At 37.2% G+C, this 19281-nt stretch overlaps 1 protein-coding gene across 1 annotated transcript in view; it reads right to left on the bottom strand.

The window, feature by feature from the left end:
* Positions 1-2880: 2880 nt before the first annotated feature.
* BLVRA (biliverdin reductase A) overlaps positions 2881-19281 on the bottom strand; it is a 76697-nt gene continuing 60296 nt past the window's right edge. Inside the window, exons 7-9 of the mRNA XM_033088577.1 lie at positions 17164-17271; positions 8164-8335; positions 2881-3257 (exon numbers count right to left, since the gene is read on the bottom strand). Coding sequence (XP_032944468.1) covers positions 3008-3257; positions 8164-8335; positions 17164-17271 — 530 coding nt within the window. The 3' untranslated portion in view covers positions 2881-3007. The remainder of the gene's footprint in view (positions 3258-8163; positions 8336-17163; positions 17272-19281) is intronic.

Raw genomic sequence — 19281 nt, forward strand, 5'->3', positions numbered from 1 at the left:
GAACCCAAAACACTAATTTGAAAAAATATATGCACCCTGATGTTTACTACAGAGCTATTCACAATAGCCAAGATATGGCAACAACTGAAATGTCCATTCAATAAATGATTGGATAAAGAAATTGTGGTATTATTCATTTATAAAAAAGAATGAAATCTTACTCTCTGCAACAACATGGATGGACCTAGAGAATATTATACTAAGTGAAATAAGTCAGACTGAGAAAGACAAATACCATATGATTTCACTTATATGTGGAATCTAAAGAACAGAATAAATGAGCAAACAAAACAGAAAGAGAAAAAAACTGATGTTCGCTGGATGGGAGGAGGGTTGGTGGATGAAGGAGGTGAAGCCATTAGAAAGCACAAATCTGTAGTCACAAAACAGTCGTGGGGATGTGAGCTACAGTGCGGCAGTACAGTCGATAGTGTTGTAATGACTATGTGGGCTGTCTGATGGGTACTGGACTTGTCAGGGGGATTGTTACTATGTATGTTAGCATGCTTAGTATATAGAACTATGTATATAGTTAGTTAGTATGGTTAGTTGTATGAATCAGGTTAGTTAGTATGTTGCTAGGTAGACAGGGAGGTCCTTGGTGGAATAAACAAAAGGCAGCCATATCCGGAAATTCCAGGCCCTGGAATGTCTCCTTCACTCCAGGACAAAGATATGAGAATATGCCTTGAGGTTAATAATTATCTCAAATCCCTTTTGGCCGAACAAAGGAGCAGATCTAGTAGATAGGAATATATTATTTTGTTAATCCCTTCAGGATAGGCAAACAGGACAAACCTAACAGATGAATTCCATTAGAAGGCTCCAGCCCCCTTCCCCAAGCAGGCAGGGGAAGGTATAGAAGTAAGAGCTTTTGCCTCAGTCACAGGGCAGCCCCATTCGGGACCCCCTCCCGCTCGGGAGCTCTGACCCTTTGCTTTCAATAAACTATCCTCTTTTTAAAACTCTTTGCCTCTCCTGGGTCCGTGTTTCCATTCTTCAGTCTCACAAGATCCCGGCACTTACTCAAAAATCCCCTCCATCATTTGGGGGCTCACAGAGACATATTCCTGTATCAGGATCACTTCATAAATTATGTAGATGCCTGACCACTATGCTGTACACCTGAAGCTGATGTAGTATCATATTGAATGTCAACTATAATTTTATATATATATATATATATATATATATATAAAATTCATTCACAGGATGTAAAGTACAGTATAGGGAATACAGTCAATGGTATTGTAATAGCTATGTAAAATGTCAGAGGGGTAGTAGACTTGGGAAGGAGGATATCACTTTGTGAGGGGTGTAAATGTCTAAACACTATGTTGTTTTGTACACCTGAAACTAATAAAAAATAAATAGAATTAAAAAGGAAAGAAAAAAAAATCTGTTTATACCACCTTACTTTCTAGCTGTGGTTTTCTTTGACACTCACCCGCACTTCCAATATCAAATAGGGCTAATATTGAAATAGCAGAGTTATCAAGCCCAAATGTGAGATGTTATTGCACTGCATTTTAATAATCAAATATCTAATATTTATCTAATACTAGATGTTGCACAACATATAAAAATAGATAACAATATTTCCTGGCCTCAAGGGACGCTTGATGTGGATAACAAACCATGAGAACAAACTGGCCAATATTTATTACAAATTACATTATGTAGCAAATATAAGGATAACCTTTTTAGATTTTCAAGATTTTTTTTTAGATTTAAATTAATACATTTGCCTGCTTTACCTTGAGATACAAGGGGGTGAATAGAAACAGAAAATAGACTTTGTCTCCATCAGGGACCTCATGAATTCTGAACTGGTTAAACCTCCTAACGGCAAGTTAGGAGTAGGCAAAAAACAAGATGGACGAATTTACAGACGCAATATAAGCTTTGTATAAAATTCATCAGAACCACTAATAAAACAAAAGAGTATTTTCCTCGGACTCAGCTCTGCCTCAAGGTCAGCAGAATCTGACTCAACATGAGTGACAAGTCCAGACAAGCCAAAGGCTGCAAGCACAAACACATTTTTGGCTCTCAACTGGATGCCTCTTCGTTGGTCTCAAGGCTCATCTACTCCAGGCAGCCACATTTGACTGTTTTACCTAAATTGGAAACCTGACTATGCCACTCCCCCATTAAATAACATGTTTCACTGCCTCTGCATTGCCTAATAAATAACTCAACAGCTTCTTCACTTGGCTTGTAGAGTCCCCAAACCAGATTGCCTCTTTGGGACTCCCTCCTCCAGTAACTGTTCCTATGGCACAGGCCAGGCTGCTTCTCACTTCCTTTTCTTTGCTCATGCCAGTCCTTTGCCAGGAAAGCCCCTCTCTGACCTTTACATAGCTAACTTATTCATCAAGATGTAGTCTTCCCTGAGCCCTTCTCCAGATGGCCAGTGGCTCTTTTACTGGACTCTCTTTTACTGGACCTACTACATTACAATGATCGGTTTGTATGAGTGGTTCCTTCATGACACTGAGTTATTGAGGGCAGGGGCTATGTTTCATTAAGTTTTAGAATCCCCAGTACCTAGGATAGTCATCAGTAAAAATTTGTGAGGGAAAATAAAATTCCTTAAAGCACTGAAGAGGGTTCAAGGCACTATTTTGTAGTGGTTCAGTGCACGAGTGGGATTTAAAGACATTCTGTTATTTACTACGTGGGTGATTTCAAACAAGATTTTCCCATACACTGATGAAAACAAGTCTGGTAAAAACCTCCTAATAGGGCTGGAGGATAAAGGAAGAGCAAATTAAATCAGGCATACAAAGCGTTTAGCTCAGCTTAATCAAGCTGAGTTCTTTCCTCCTCCCCACTACATCCGCCTCTACTCCCAAATATCACTCCCAACACAACTCGTGACAATAAGCAAATACTGTTTACTGAAGACATGTTTAATTGCATGAATAGAGATAAAAGTCAACTCTTGATAAAAATCAAACTATGGTTCCATCCTGGAAGTGCCCTGTTGCTTTCTTCTTTTCTTTTAGCAGCAGTATTTCTGAATTTCTTCCGCAAGCCACAGGCAGTGCAGGATTCGTTTCTTTTCAGCAATCAGTTCCTTTTCAGAAACCTGGCCCAAGAGTTTCTGGACAAATATATTTTGGTCTTTCAGGAAAATATTCTTATTCACTCCTACATTTGGCATATTCTCCAGTGACCCAGATTTAAAATGGAAGATTACGTGTCTGTTTCGTTTTAGACCAGGCCCTTTCTCTTCGATCCATGTCAACGGACTGCAAAAACAAACAAACAAGGCCCCCCACCCCCGCCCCGATAATGTTAGAGATTACACAGGAGCACAAACGGATGCTTGCTGCCACCTCAGCATCACCTGGTAAAAGGTCCTCATTTTGCACTTATCGTCCCTGCAGTTGCTACTCACTGTGGTGGTTCAGGTGGCAACCTAAACTCCACCAGCCTCCCAGATCCCAGAGGTCATGGGTGATTGTTTCTTGCCAAACAGTCCTTTACTTAATTTTGCCACCAGCCAGGATGAATTCATTCAATGATTTTTGTGTGAACATTAATTTGTTATTCAGGAGTTTTTACCTGCATTTCATGGATCCCTCTAGGGGACCCAGATGTGGGCTACAGGAAATCCAGGAACCATCTGAAATTGTGTGCAAACTATTTCCACGTGTTGTGCATTTTTATGGGAAAAAGTTCTTAGAGTTATTTCATAACATTCTCAAAGAACTCTATGACTTCCAGCACATGCAAGAAAACACCAGACTCTTCCTGCTGATTAATAAAGCACCTTTTTCCATTCCAAGCACTCACAAAAATCTAAACTCCAAACAGGATAGATTCCACTTTCTCTAAAGTCTCTCCTTTCTCTCAGTTTGTGTTTTGTCTTTATAGTAAGAGCTGTGTATTCAGCAAGAAGTTTCACTGAATAATATGAGAGGAAAACTATAAAATCTGCTTTCTTTTATATATTCTAAAAACAATACAGCATTAAGGATCTTTTAAATGGAAAAAACAAACAAGCTTCTATAATTCTTTCACTAAATAAAAGTATCTTCAGTTTGAGATAATCCTTTCATATATTGGTTTATATGTATGTGGCATGTAAGTCATAAAGTATAAACAATTTTGATCACGCTACTTTTACTTATTTTAAAATATTTTTATTTTTGTCTGCATATACTGTACAATTGATTAATTTAATATTTTATTGTTGACATTTAACCTCTTTTCCAATTGTAAACATGAATATACTGTATTCAACATCTTCACACATATATACAGTGTACTCCCCTTTGTCTTAGCACAAAGTCTCAGGAATGAGATGATTTGGTGTTGGCCTCTGGCTACTTCTCTTTGCTTCCCCCTCACTTTTCCTTTCCTACAAGGATGAGTCAGGGTCAAGGACAAGGCAATTTTGTTGGACTGTTGTGCTAAGTGATGGAGTTTTGAGTGTGAACAGGGGAAGCGTATAATCCTGAGGATGCATCAAGGTCTCTGACCTTCTCTTGTTTCCTGCCACCATGCCTCAGATTTCCTCTCTCCTCTCCCACTGGGCTACAGAAGGTCAGGCCAGGGGTGGACAGTTTAGACCAGTGTTGCTAAGGAATGAAGGCTAAACTACGATTTGTTTGTTTGTTTGCTTGCATGTTTGCTCTCTGCCTCTAGAGTGATGGGCCATAATAAGGCTTAAGATTTAGATGGAAAAGGGCCTAAGCAAGTCACTTAAGATTGTTTTAGGTGTTTTAGGAAGCTCAGGGCTGCCTCCAACCTGGGGAAAGGAGCCCTCCCCTTTGGCTAACCTAGCTACTAAGAGCTACACTAAGTGTGGAGTGAATGTTTAAGAGGAAAAGATCTGAAGTATATAAAGGGTGAGTCATTCCAATATCCATACATGCAGGAAGACATCAGGAAAGATATTGAGAGTAACTTCCTCATTGTGTGGTCCTATATGCCAATAGCTTTGAAAGTTACTGTTTCCTAATCACGTATTAAAGTGATAACATAAGCTGTTGGCACTTTACTGCCAACTGGATGGAGTAGAGCTGAGGACGGGACCTGGTCTACTTGTGTTCGTGGCACAGATGGCACTTAACTCCCGACATCCCAACCAAAAACACAAGCTTGAATTCATAGACAGCTCTTCTGTTCCTCCTCTGTGTGAAAACCTTCACTTGCAAATATTTGCATTCATCAACCTGGGCACTAACTACCTGCCAAAATGCTTCTTAGTTCTCACCTTCTACAGGGAGGTATTCAACCACATCCACATTCCTAGTATCAGCATGTGTCTGCAAGAACGGTGGAGGTGGTGATTTTCTAACAGTGCTCTTCACTCCTGAAGGACAAGGGGAGCAGGGGCACGCATGGCTTTGGCACCACTCCTACCAACTGGCTTCAACAGGAGTTGAAACTTGTACCTCTTCTATATACTGGCTGTCCGTATAAGATTTGGGTTGAAAAAGTGTTCTAATACTTATTTTTACATAGTTTGAAAACTGCTGGTAAAATGCAAAGAACATGGGCTTGAGAGTAAACTGCACTAGGATTTCCTAGATTACTCTGGGATCTGAGGAAAACGCTGACTACCTCACTGACAGGTGAGCACTATGATAAGGTAAAGCCAAGGCTGTTTTCCTTTCTCAGGCCATTCCTGTGCATTTCTGGAGAGTTGTGATAATTTGGGGACTGGACACAGGCTGCCTAAGTGTGATTAAGTGTGATTTTCACACAATCATTTTTGCCCTGCAGTGACAAAGTAAAGCCAGCCCTATGCCCTTGACAAGTTTTTTACCTTCTCTGAGTCAGATTCCTTGGTGATAATAATGCCCACTTCAGGGAGTTAGTATAAAGATTAAATTTAAAAAATCCCTGTAAAAGGTCTAGGCCTGTCCCTGACACATAGTAAGCACTCAATGAACATTAGCTAATACTATCACTTATACAACAGAGTTTCAAGTAATGACCCCTGTCTTGCTAGTCCTTTTATTGTGTCCTTTCAAGATCATGTCTCCCCTCCTCCCCATCTCTTGCTGGGTTCTGCTCCATTCCACTGTTGGTTGGAGGTAGCTTGTAACTTAAGAAATTGTGTCTGGAAACAACTGGCAGAGGATCCTAATGTGTAGTAGAAAGCAATGGAAAGACATCTACTTATAGTTGGAAAAACTTCTGGCCTGCAGACTGAGATAACCTTTGGGGGAGAAAGAAAAGAGGCCCACATATCCTAAAGCATTCTTCTCAGGCAAAGTCAGAAGCCAGAGCTGCATTCACAGGATAGGATGGCTTTACTTTGTCACATCGCATACTAAACCATGGGGCACGTAAACTAAGCAGGAACCGATTTTCTTTAAAGAACTGCAGTTCAGCAAGTTTCCTATTCTGTAAGTCATTAAAATGATCCATGTATATGAATCAACACTAACCTGTAAATCAAAAGTTCATATTCAAGGCAGGCAAAGGATCTAGTAAAAAGGAATTAGTAAACTAGTAAAACTAAGGTGCTCGATCTATTAACTAAAATATTTTGGTTATGACTCAAATTTTTAAAAAGTAAATGATAATTATGAACTTTATCAAAAAGGTGGTCTAACGTATAAAAAATTCCCATGGCTAGCATTTTTTGTTTGTTTGTCTTGTTTTGTTTTATTGAGGTAGTGTTGACAATTAACATTATATTAATTTCAACCTATGGCTGCTTTTAAAAGCTCATGGTACAGTCTTTACAAACATTACCAAATGTGATGACAAAGATTAATATTAATGCTGCTTAGTAACACCAGATAAAATAAATTTGAGATATTCCAAATATTTTGATTCACCTAAGAAAATTTCTCATGTCCTTCCATATAATATAGAGTGTTAGATTTCGAGGGAATGCAAAAATGTCAAGATGTTTCCTGCACCTCAATTTCTTAATCAGTAAAAATAGATAATAATAGCTACACAACTTTACCTATGTTGCAGTGATGGTGTGAGATTAAAATTGCAATTTGTGGGGTGGAAAGTATTATATGAATTTAAGAAATTATGATAAGGTATTTGCCATCTGTCCTAACCCCTCAACCGATACTTGCCTCCCCTTTGTAATAATGAGAGTCAACCCTTGCTTCCCTCACATCTTGTTTCCTGACACCTACTCAAATTTCAAAACTGAGCACAGCACCTCCTTCTCTATGAAGTGTGATCTGACCTCTCCAGGTTCCTCTTCCCTGCACTCCTGCAGCATCTTGAAATACCTTTAGTTCTGAACACAGGGAATAGCACCTGTCTGTGGACAGGTATGACCAGGGTTGCGATTCTACATGATTAGAATCAGAGCCAGGGGCCACCACTGCTCTGACTCCACATGCAGCATTTCTAAGCTCTGCATGTTTTACCTTCATTTGTGACCTCTGCTTTTCCCTTTTAAAGAGGATACGCCTGAAAATGCATCTTGATAAGGCTTAATTCACGGACTCAAATACTTTTCTCATTTTGTAAATACCCAATGATCTTTTTATTTTACTAACAAAAGACCCATCTACCTGGAAAACACATATAGAGACATTCTAAAACCCTTGCTGTTTTATTTTACAGAGCTGAAATGCTTTTCAAAGAAATCTGTAAATATGCTTTTCTGTTGAAAAAGACTTGGTATGAGAAATAAAGAATCAGAATTTTGGGAACACTATGATGCGATGATAAATCTGATAAATAGAACCTTAAATTTTAGTCACACCAAGGGATGACTATTTGGACATGTGATAAGGAAACAGGGTAAAAGGTTAATGACAGGATCTAGGTGGTAGATGTATGGATGTTCACTGCAAAATTCTTTCATCTTCACCATATGTCTGAAATTTTCATAATAAAATATTGGAAAAAATTCAGGCCACAGAGGCTACTAGATCTGATATTGCTCACCTGTATGGCTTAAGTAACCTGCTCAAATTCTGTAAGCCTCTATTTACTTACTAGCAAAGGGGACTGTGTTTGTCTTACTTATCTTACAGGACTGCAGTGAGGATAAGGCAATATAAGTGAAAGCTCAGTATCTGTTCTGTCTGTAGAAGCAGACAGCCCTTCTGGAGTTGGAGCTGGGGGTATAGGCCTTTTGGGCTCTCTCTAGATTCAGCCTATTGAACACAGGAGAATGTCATTGTTTCCTTCTCCTCACAGTTTCTCACAACTTACCGTTTGTTCTCTGTCTCCAAGCACACAGTCATTTTCATATACTGATCTTCCTTTCGCTCTTCCAAAGTGGCGGACACAACAGAAAGCTCTCCAAAGAGAGAAACCAACCAGGTCAGTCGAGAAATGCCACTGAATGCGGGGAAGCCAAACCGCTCTTCTTCCAATGGGCCAGCTGTGGAGAATCACAAACACTGTGAAAACTGAGAAGTAAGGGACTGACAGCTGAAGATCAAGGGAAGGACATGCATAAACATGACAGGAAGTGAACAGATATGGCTGGGTGATCAGACAATGCAACCTTGCCTTACCACATGGTTGTGCAAGATGACTAATAACATAGATGAAAACTCATGTACCTGAATGTAAACTTTCATGAAAATGTCTCCATTTTTTTCTTGTTTATTAAATTCAGTTTTATTAGTATAATGAAACATTTTATTGGAAACAGCAGTCCATCTAGTCTACAGGATATTAAAAAAATTTTAGGCTTCTAATATCTGTTGTATATAAACATACATATACTTATACAAACATTTACATCTACATTAAATACCATATAACTATCTGTAAATGGCAAGAATGTGAAGGCATCAAGATAACTGTGAAGGAAACTACAATACCTATAAAATATGTCAATATCAAGAAAATTGATAGTGTTTTCTTAGTCTTCATAATTTCTTGAACAAAGTACATTCAAAAGAATATCTGTGTGATACATCTAGTCAAGATGCTGCTTCTTTCTCCCTAGCCTAAATCTTAAACATAACCTAGATTTAAAAACTTCATACCTGTTACATTGCTCTATAAACCAAAGATTTCTTACAACTTTGATATTCACTTACAGCAATTCATAATTAGGAATATGTTTTCAAAAAGGTGAGTTATAAATAACAGCAAACAGCTTTTCAGTCAATATGGTGGAGTAGGCAAACACTGTGCTTGCCTCCTTCCATGACGATATCAAAACTACAACTAAATCACAGAACAACCATCATTGAGAACCACCTGAAAACTGACTGAATATAACTCCTATAACCAAGGATATAAAGACAAACCCATACAGAGACTGGTAGGAGGGGCAAAGGCATGGAATTGGTAGGCCGCATACCCATGGTGTGACAATTAAGAAATAGTAGGGATAGTTTAGTTGTGTAGGTCCCCCTGAGGAGTGAGGGGTCCCAGCCCCACACCAGGCTCCACAGACCAGGGCTCCAGTGCTGAGGAAAAAAAATCCCCAAAATATCTGGCTATGAAAACCAGCAAGGATTACAGGTAAGTGAGATGGAGGGCTACTGGAGACTTAGGCATTCCTCTTAAAGGGCCCACACACAGATAATTCACTCAAACTCATTTGCTCTGAGCTCTAGTACTGGGAAAGCAGCTCAAAAAGCACCAGGGACATAAGGAGAGGGTGAGGGGGGAGGGGCAGGGTTTGGGGAAACTCAATCTGGAAACAGAAGTGCTGGAAGACTCCACTGTTCCTTTGTTGAGCCCTCCTTCCACCCAGTATGCAGAGGCAAGTGGATACCACATTAGAGCTCTCCATTAAACTGGCTAACAACCTTCGCCCCACCCTGGTGATTCTTTGAGACCCTGCCCCACCCATTTTACACATCTGACATGAACCTCTTCCAGAAGCTTTTCCACACAAACTGCCTGTCTGAGCTCAAGCTGTGAACTTTCCTAAAATTTCTCAAAAGTTCACACACCCCAAGCAAGCAGCAGCATCCAGCCTCAGTCTGCCCTAAATCTCTTGCTAAGTGGCCTTAAACCCAAAACTAGTGGCAGCTGGCCTCAGTTCTCAGTTTAGCCTCTCCCAGGTACATTGAAGTCTAGGGGCATGCTACCATCTTCAGATCACTTTGTAGCTATCAGGTGGACCCAGGCCAGACACAAGTAGTGGCTGACCTTGGCCTGCACCAGAGCCCCTCCCAAAAGGCCCACAAAATGACATACCGGTTGGCTGCTTTCAGACCACAACAGAGGACCACCTAACCAGCTTCACAAATGACATACCCCAAAGCAGACTCTGCAGGCACTAGAGCCCTCCTAAAGCAAATCCAGTTTCATGGGGTCGCAACCTTCACAACAGCTCATTCACTGTAGTAACGGACATTCCTCATAGCCAGGCAGCCTGAGGGTCAATCACCCCCACTGACATCAAAACAGTAATCAAGGTTGAACTACAACAGGACCTACAAAAGGGACAAACAGGGAGTACCCTATCCTACAGGGAGACTGTGCCACTTGGCCACAAAGGACATCTACTATATAAGGCCAATACCAAGAGTAGGAGACATAACAGATTTACCTAATACATAGAAACAAACACAGGGACTCAGCCAAATAAGTAGACAAAGAAACATGTCCCAAATAAAAGAAAAGAACAGAACTCCAGAAAAATAATTAAATGAAATGGAGACAAGCATAGTTCCAAACACTGGTTTTAAGGATGCTCAGTGATCTCAGTGAGTATTTCAACAAACAGGAAACATAAAAATGGAGATAGAAAAACCTAAAAAAGAACTAGTCAGAAACGAAGAATTCAATAACTGAAATGAAGGATACATTAGATGGAATCAACAGTAGATCAGAAAATCAGAGGATTGAATCAGCAATTTGGAAAACAAGGTAGCATAGCATAAAATACCCAATCCAAAGAAGGAAAAAAATTATAAAAAATGAGGGTAGATTAAGGGACCTCTAGGACAACATCAAGAATACCAACATTCTCTCAAGATCCATCCATGTTGTCACAAATGTTCTTATATCATCTTTTCTTACCGCTGAATAATATTCCATTGTGTATATATACCACAACATGGATGGATCTTGAGAGTATAATGCTAAGCGAAATAAGTCAGACAGAAAAAGCAGAGAACCATATGATTTCACTGATATGTGGTATATAAACCAAAAACAACAAAAGAACAAGACAAATAAATGAGAAACAAGAACTCATAGACATAGACAATAGTTTAGTGGTTACCAGAGGGTAAGGGGAGTGGGGGGTGGGAAATGAGGGTAAGGGGGATCAAATACATGGTGATGGAAGGAGAACTGACTCCGGGTGATAAACACACAATGGGATTTATAGATGATGTAATACAGAATTGTACACCTGAAATCTATGTAATTTTACTAACAATTGTCCCCCCAATAAATTAAAAAAAAAAAAGAATACTAACATTCATATCATAGGGATACCATAAGCAGAAGAGAGAGAGTAATAGATTGAAAACCTACTTGGAAAAATAATAACAAAAACAACTTCCCTAACTGATGACAAAAATAGATATACAACTCTAGGAATCACAGAGAGTCCCATATAAGATTAACCCAAAGAGGCCCACACCAAGATACATCATAATTAAAATGCCAAAGGATAAAAACAAAGAAAGACTCTTAAGAGCAGCAAGAGGAAAGCAGTTAGGTACCCAGCAGGGAGCTCCCAGAGACTGTCAGCTGATTTCCCAACTCAAACTTTGCAGGCCAGAAGAGATTGGCAGGAAATATTCAAAGTGATAAAAAGCAAGGACCTATAACCAAGATTACTCTACCCAACAAAGCTATATTTTTGAATTGAAGGACAGATAAAGAGCTTCCCAGAAAAGAAAAAGCTAAAGAAGTTCATCAACACCAAACAGGTATTACAAGGAATGTTAAAGAGACTTCTAAAAGAAGAAGAAATAAAATATAAAAAATATGAATAACAAAAATGGCAATAACTACATATCTATCAACAATTACTTTCAATGTAAAATGATTAAATGCTCCAATCAAAAGACAAAGGGTGGATGCATGAATAAGTACTCAAGACCCATACATATGCTCCCTACAAGAGACCCACTTCAGATCAAAAGACACACAAAGACTGAAAATAATGGGACGTAAAAGACATATTTAATGCAAATGGAAACAAACAAACAAAAAAACTGAAGTAGCAATACTTGTATCAGACAAAACGGACTGTAAAACAAAAGCTGTAACAAAAGGCAAGTAAGGGCACTTCATAATGATACAAGGATCAATCCAACAAGAGGACACACCCTTGTAAACATCTATGCATACACTATAGGACCACCTAAATATATAAAGCAAATATTGACTGACATAAATGGTGACATCAACAGTAATACAGTCATAGTAGGCAACTTTAATACCCCCATTGATATCAATGGATAGATCACCAAGACAGAAAATCAACAAGGAAACAGTAGCCTTAAGTGACACATTAGACCAGAGGGACTTAATTGATATTTTTAGAATATTTCACCCTAAAGAAAGAAATACACATTCTTTTCAAGTACAAATGGGACATTTTCAAGGACAGACCATGTATTAGGCCAGAAAACAAGTCTCATTGAATTTATGAGGATTGAAATCATATCAAGCAATTTCTCTGATCACAATGGTATGAAACTAGAAATTACAAAAGAAAACTGAAAAACACACAAACACCTGGAGGTTAAATAACAATGAATTGGGTTAACACTTCAATGAAGGAGAAAATTAAAAAAAAAAAAAAATACCTTGAGACAAATGAAAAAAACAAAACAAAACAAAATATTGACCCAAAATATATGGGACATAGCCAAAGCACTTCTAAGAAGGAAATTAATGGTAATACAGGCCTACTGCAAGAAACAAGAAAAATCTCCAAGAAATACCAACCTTACACCTAAAGGAACTAGAAAAAGATGAAGAAAAAAGTCCCAAGAAAGTAGAACGAAGGAATTAATAAAGATCAGAGCGGAACTAAATTAAATAGTCTAAATAAACAATGCAAAAGATCAATGAAACCAAAAGCTCACTCTTTAAGAACATAAAGAAATTGATAAATCTTTAACCAGACTCATGAAAAAAAAAAAGAGGGCCCAAATAAATAAAATCAGAAATGAAAGAGAAGTGACAGTTGACACCAAATAAATACAAAGGATTACAAGAAAATACTGAAAACAATTATATGCCAACAATTGGACAATCTTGAAGAAATGGATAAATTCCTAGAAATAATCTTCTAAGACTGAAGCAAGAAAAAACAGAAAATCTGAACAGACCAATAACCACTAAAATATTGAATGTGTAACCAAAACAATCCCAACAAACCAAAGTCCTGGATCAGATCGTGTCACAGGTGAATTTTCCCAAACATTCAAAGAATTAACACCAAAATTTCTCAAACTATTCTAAAAAATTGAAGAGGATGGAAAGCTCCCAAGCTCATTTAATGAGGCCACCATTACCCTGATTCCAAAACCACACGAAGACATTACCAGAAAAAAAGAAAAGAGAGAGAAGGAAAAAAAAAAAAAATTATAGGCCCACATGCCTGGCAAACAAGATGCTAAAATCCTCAACAAAATATTAGCAAAACAAATTCAGCAATATATTAAAAAGATCATATATAATGATGAAGTGGGATTTATTCCTGGGATGCATGGTTGATTCAATATGTGCAAATCAATTAATGCTAATACACTAGATAAATATATGATCATATTAATAGATTCAAAAAGCATTTGAAAAATCTAACATCCATTTATGACAAAAATTCTCAGCAAAGTGGGAATGGAGGGAACACAGCTGAACATAAAAAGACCGTATAAGACCAACCCACAGCTAATATCATACTCAATAGTGAAAAGCTAAAAGTGTTTTCCTTAAGGTCTGGAAGAAGACAAGGATGCCTACTTTCATCACTTTTATTCAACATAGTATTAGAAGTCCTAGCCACAGCAATCAGACGAGAAAAAGAAATAAAAAGCATCAAAAGTGGAAAGAAGTAAAACTCTCATTATTTGCAGATGACATAATACTATATATAGCGAATGGTAAACAATCCACAAAAAAACTAGGAGAGCTGATAAGTTAATTCAGTAAAGTAGCAATATACACAATTAATATTCAGAAATTGGTAGCATTTTTATACTCCAATAACAAATTATAAGAAAGAGAAATTAAGAAAACAATTCCCTTACAATTGCATCCAAAAAAATAAAAAAAACCTAGAATAAATTTATCAAAGGAGGTAAAAGATATGTACTTGGAAAAGTACAAGACATTAAAGAAAGAAATTGAAGAAGAGACAAATAAATGGAATCATATACAGTGCTCACAGATAGTAAAAATTAACATTGTTAAAATGTACATACTACCCAGAGCAATCTACAGATTCAGTTCAATCCCTATCAAAATACCAATGGCATTTTTCATATTAATAGAAAAAAATAATCCCAAAATTTATATGAAACCATAAATGACCCTGAATAGTCAAAGCAATCTTCACAAAGAACAAATTTGGAGGTACCACACTACCTGATATCAAACTATACTACAAGGCTATAGTAATCAAAACAGCATGGTATTGGCATAAAAAAGACACATAGATTAATGGAACAGAATAGAATCCAGAAATAATCTCATGTCTATATGGTTAATTAATCTATGACAAAGGAGGGAAGGATATTCAATAGGGTAAAGACAGTGTCTTCAATAAATGGTGGTGAGAAAACTGGATACACGAAAAATGCAAAAGAATGAAACTGGATCACTTTTTTACACAATATACAAGAATACATTCAAAATGGATTAAAGACGTAAACTCAACACTATAACATGTTTCCCCAAAAATAAGACTTACCCAGACCATCAGCTCTAACGTGTTTTTTGGAGCAAAAATTAATATTAGAACCGGTCTTAAATAAGACCGGGTTTAATATAATATAATACAATACAATACAATATAATACCAAACCTTATATTAATTTTTGCTCCAAAAGATGCATTAGAGCTGATGGTCCAGCTAGGTCTTATTTTCGGGGAAACACAGTAAAACTCCTACAAGAAAAAAGGCAATATACTCTTTGACATTGCTCTTAATAATTTTTGTTTTTGATGTGTCTTCTTTGGCAATGGAAACAAATGAAGAACAATAAAGCAATGGGACTACATCCAACTAAAGAGTTTTTGCAGAGCAATGGAAACCATCAACAAAATGAAAAAGACAACCTACAGACTGGGAAAAGATGTTTGGCAATGATACATTGATATGGGGTTAATATCCAAAATATATAAGGAATTCACATAATTTAATGCCAAAATAACAATCTGATATTAAAAATGGCCAGAGGATCTGAACAGATCTACCTTATGACTCAGCAATTCCACTTCTGGGTATTCATACAAAGAAATCCAATTCATAATTTGCAAAGATATATGCATCCTTATGTTCACTGCAATATTGCTTCCAATAGCCAAGATCTGAAAGCAACCTAAATGTCCAGTGATAGATGAATAGATAAAGATGTAGTATATTTATTCAATGGAATACTACTCAGCCACAAAAAGAATGAAATCTTGCCATTTGTGACAACATGAATGAACCTAGAGATTGTTATGCTAAGTGAAATAAGTCAGAGAGCGAAAGAAAAATACCACATGATCTCACTTATATGTGGAATTTAAAGAACAAAATAAATAACAAACAAAACAGAAACAGACTCATATAGAAGAAACTGATGGTTGCCAGATAGGAGGGGGATTTGAGGGAAGGATGAAAAGGGGGAAGGGATTATGATGTACAAATTGCCAGTTAAAAACACAGTCATGTGGATGTAAAGTACAACATAAGGAATATAGTCAATAATATTGTAATAATAATGTATGGTATCAGGTGGGTCAGACTTATCAGGGTGATCAGTTCATAAGTTATATAAATGTCTTATATATAAGTTATATATAAAGTTATATAAATGTTATATAAATGTTCATAAGTTATATATAAATACTATGTTGTACACATGAAACTAATGTAACATTATATCTCATCTGCAATTGAAAAATTATTTTGAAAAGCAAACACAAGTTATTATTTTCATAGACAACATGGTTTGAAATCACTAGGACCTAAGTATCAAACTTACAAAAGAAAGGTGGCTTCCTCTGCATTGGTTACCATTTGCTCTTGTTCTTTGCAGAGGACTAAGCAGCCATCAAAATTTTGAGCCATGTTGTCAGAGGCCTAATCTCCAATCTGCCTCTGCCACATAACTATTGTGTCAACTTTGTGAAGCTACTCACCTCTCTGAGTTTAATATTTTACCTGTATACTGGAGGTAATAAAACCTAGTTTATAGGATTAGCATTTGCATTAACATGAAATAATGCATGCCATATACTTAGCACAGTTCCTTGTGAAAATTAATGGATATTATTATTTGTTGCCACAACTAATAATACCATTTTAAGTGATGAAGATGGATTTTGAAATGCGCTTCCATTATATTTTCTGGAAACTCATGAAGAGATTAATGGTTTTACAATTTAACAATGCCAACCCATGTCAAGGTTTCTTTTCTGTAATGGAAGCCCTCAGGAAATGTGCCACAGATATCCTAGGGACAGATTAGGAGTCCATTCAAAAGTGACTGGACAGGAGGCTCCAGAACGCTCATTTCCTATTGCTAGTGGAGGTGCTCAAAGAATGACCAACATAAAGTAAATAGACAAATATATAGTAGATCAACTATTTTGGCCACAGCCAATGTCCTTGAAATTTGCTGGAGAATGAAAGGGGCTAGCATGTTCTATTTGTTCCACAAATAGTACATTCTCCTCTCCAAAAACCTTTCTCTTGGTCATTTTTTAAAAAGAGAGGTTTCGTTTTCAACCTCCTGTGGAAAAATAATCTCCAGCTTTTTAAGATTTCATGAGAGAAAACTCTACTTAGTAGATGGGGATAGAAGCATAATTATGCTGAAGATTTCTAACACACGTTTTACCCAAGACCCACCAAGCAATTCAATAACACTTGAGGAAAGAAGAAAAATCGATATTTTTACTGTTTGATGGATGCATTAAAAAATTAAACTGGCCCTCAGACAGAGAATCATTAGCATTAATAAACCCTAGCTCACATCTTAGAGAGCTAGGAAAAAACCTGGATGGCATCCTGGCCTCTCCAGTTATGCATGACTTGTGATCCCACCTAAAACTGACCTGTGAAGAGAAGAGTTCCTTTCAGCAGTTCTTTTCCCATCACTTCTTTTTTCAGGAACGCAAACTCTTCCATCAAGAGTTCAACATGTTCCTCATGCAATACTTTTCCTGTCATGACAAAAAAAAAATGTAATATAAACAGCAGTCATCATCAATTGTATATAGTTGTGCATCCCAGAGTGTAAGTCTGTCTTCCTCCAGCACACAAGAACAGACTTTGAAACCACCCTGGGCACCACTACACCCTTACACACCCCGGATGTAGGTATTAGCAGTTCTAAGATTACAACAGAAACGAAAATCTAAAATAGCAAGATTGTATCCAACCTCCCCAAAGGCAAGATTAGATCTGAGAACCAGCTGAGTATTAGCTTCTGTTCTAGACAAAAGGGGATAGTACAGCATAAAAATCTCAGAAATACTAAGAAGAAAAGGGATTGTCGGCATTGAAAGAGGAGCTAAAATGAGATTTGTTTTTAAAATTTTGGGGGTGACAACAGTTAGTCAAGTTACATAGGTTTCAAGTGTACAGTTCTGTATTACATCTTCTATATATCACACTGTGCGTTCACCACCCAAAGTCAGCTCTCCATCCATCACCGTGTACCTGATCCCGTTTACCCTCATTTACCACCTCCATTCCCCCTTAGCCTCCGGTAACCACTAAACTATTGTCTGTGCCTATGAGTTTTTGTTTCTTTGTCTTGTTCTTTGGTTGCTTTCAGTTTTATATCCCACATACCAGTGAAATCATATGGGTCTGGACTTCTTGTGTCTGATTTATTTCGCTTAGAATAATCTCAAGATCCATTCATGTTGTTGCAAATGGCACTATTTCATCTTTTCTTATGGCAGAGTAATATTCCATTGTGTATATATACCACATCTTTATCCAATTGTCTATCGAAGGACACTTGGTTGTTTCCATGTCCTGGCCATCGTAAATAAAGCTGCAATTAACATTGGAGTACATATATCTTTACGAATAAATGTTTTCAGATTTTTGGAGTATATACCCAGGTGAGGGATTGCTGGGTCATACAGTAATTCTATTCTTAATTTTATGAGGAACTTCCACAGTTTTCCATGGTGGCTGCACCAATTTTCATTCCCACCAACAGTGTATGAGGGTTCCTTTTTCTCCACAGCCTCTCCAACACTTGTCATTATTTGTCTTGATGATGATAGCCATTCTAATCAGTGTGAGGTGACATCTTATGGTGGTTTTTGTATGGATCTTGAGATTATTATGCTAAGCAAAATCAGTCAGACAGAAAAAGTTGAGAACCATATGATTTCACCGATATGTGGGATACAAAACTGAAAGCAACAAAGGAACAAGATAAACAAATAAAGAAACAAAAACTCATAGACAGACAACAATTTAGTGGTTACCAGAGAGTAAGGGGGGTGGTGGTGGTAGAAGAGAATAAATGGGGTTAAATATATTGTGATGGAAGGAGAACTAACTCTGGGTGGTGAACAACACACAATGTGATATATAGATAATATAGTATTGTGCACTTGAAACCTATGTAATTTTACTAGCCATTGTCATCCCAATAAGTTGAATTAAAAAAGAAATTGGACAGCACCTGATAGGATGCAATGCAAAGAACACAAGATCAGTTCTATGATATTCCTATGAAAGATCCACATGCCAAATATAATCATGAAGAAACATCAGGCAAACCCAAATGTAGGAACATTCTACAAAAAACTGCCCTGTCAACTTCCTAAATTCCAAGACTGAGGAACTGTCCACAGCAGAGGTTAAGAGTGACATGCCAACTGAAGACAATATGTGATTCTGAACTAAAACGTGTTGCTATAAAGAATGTTATTAAGAAAACTAAGAAATTTGAATGGGGTCTGGTGATTAGGTTGTAGTATGTATGCATCTTTGTTAATTTCTTCATAGTTTTTCATTTTTTTTTAAATTGAGGGATAACTGACAAATATAATTGTGAATATTTAAAATGTATGGCAAGTGGATTTGACATACATATACACTGTGGACTGATCACCAAGATGAAGATACTTCACACTACATTCTCTCAGAGGATTAACTATTTTTGTGTGTGTGTGTGCGTGTGTGTGTGATAAGAATGCTTAAGA

The sequence above is a fragment of the Rhinolophus ferrumequinum genome, chromosome 20, assembly GCF_004115265.2.
Source record: "Rhinolophus ferrumequinum isolate MPI-CBG mRhiFer1 chromosome 20, mRhiFer1_v1.p, whole genome shotgun sequence".
Classification (NCBI taxonomy): domain Eukaryota; kingdom Metazoa; phylum Chordata; class Mammalia; order Chiroptera; family Rhinolophidae; genus Rhinolophus; species Rhinolophus ferrumequinum.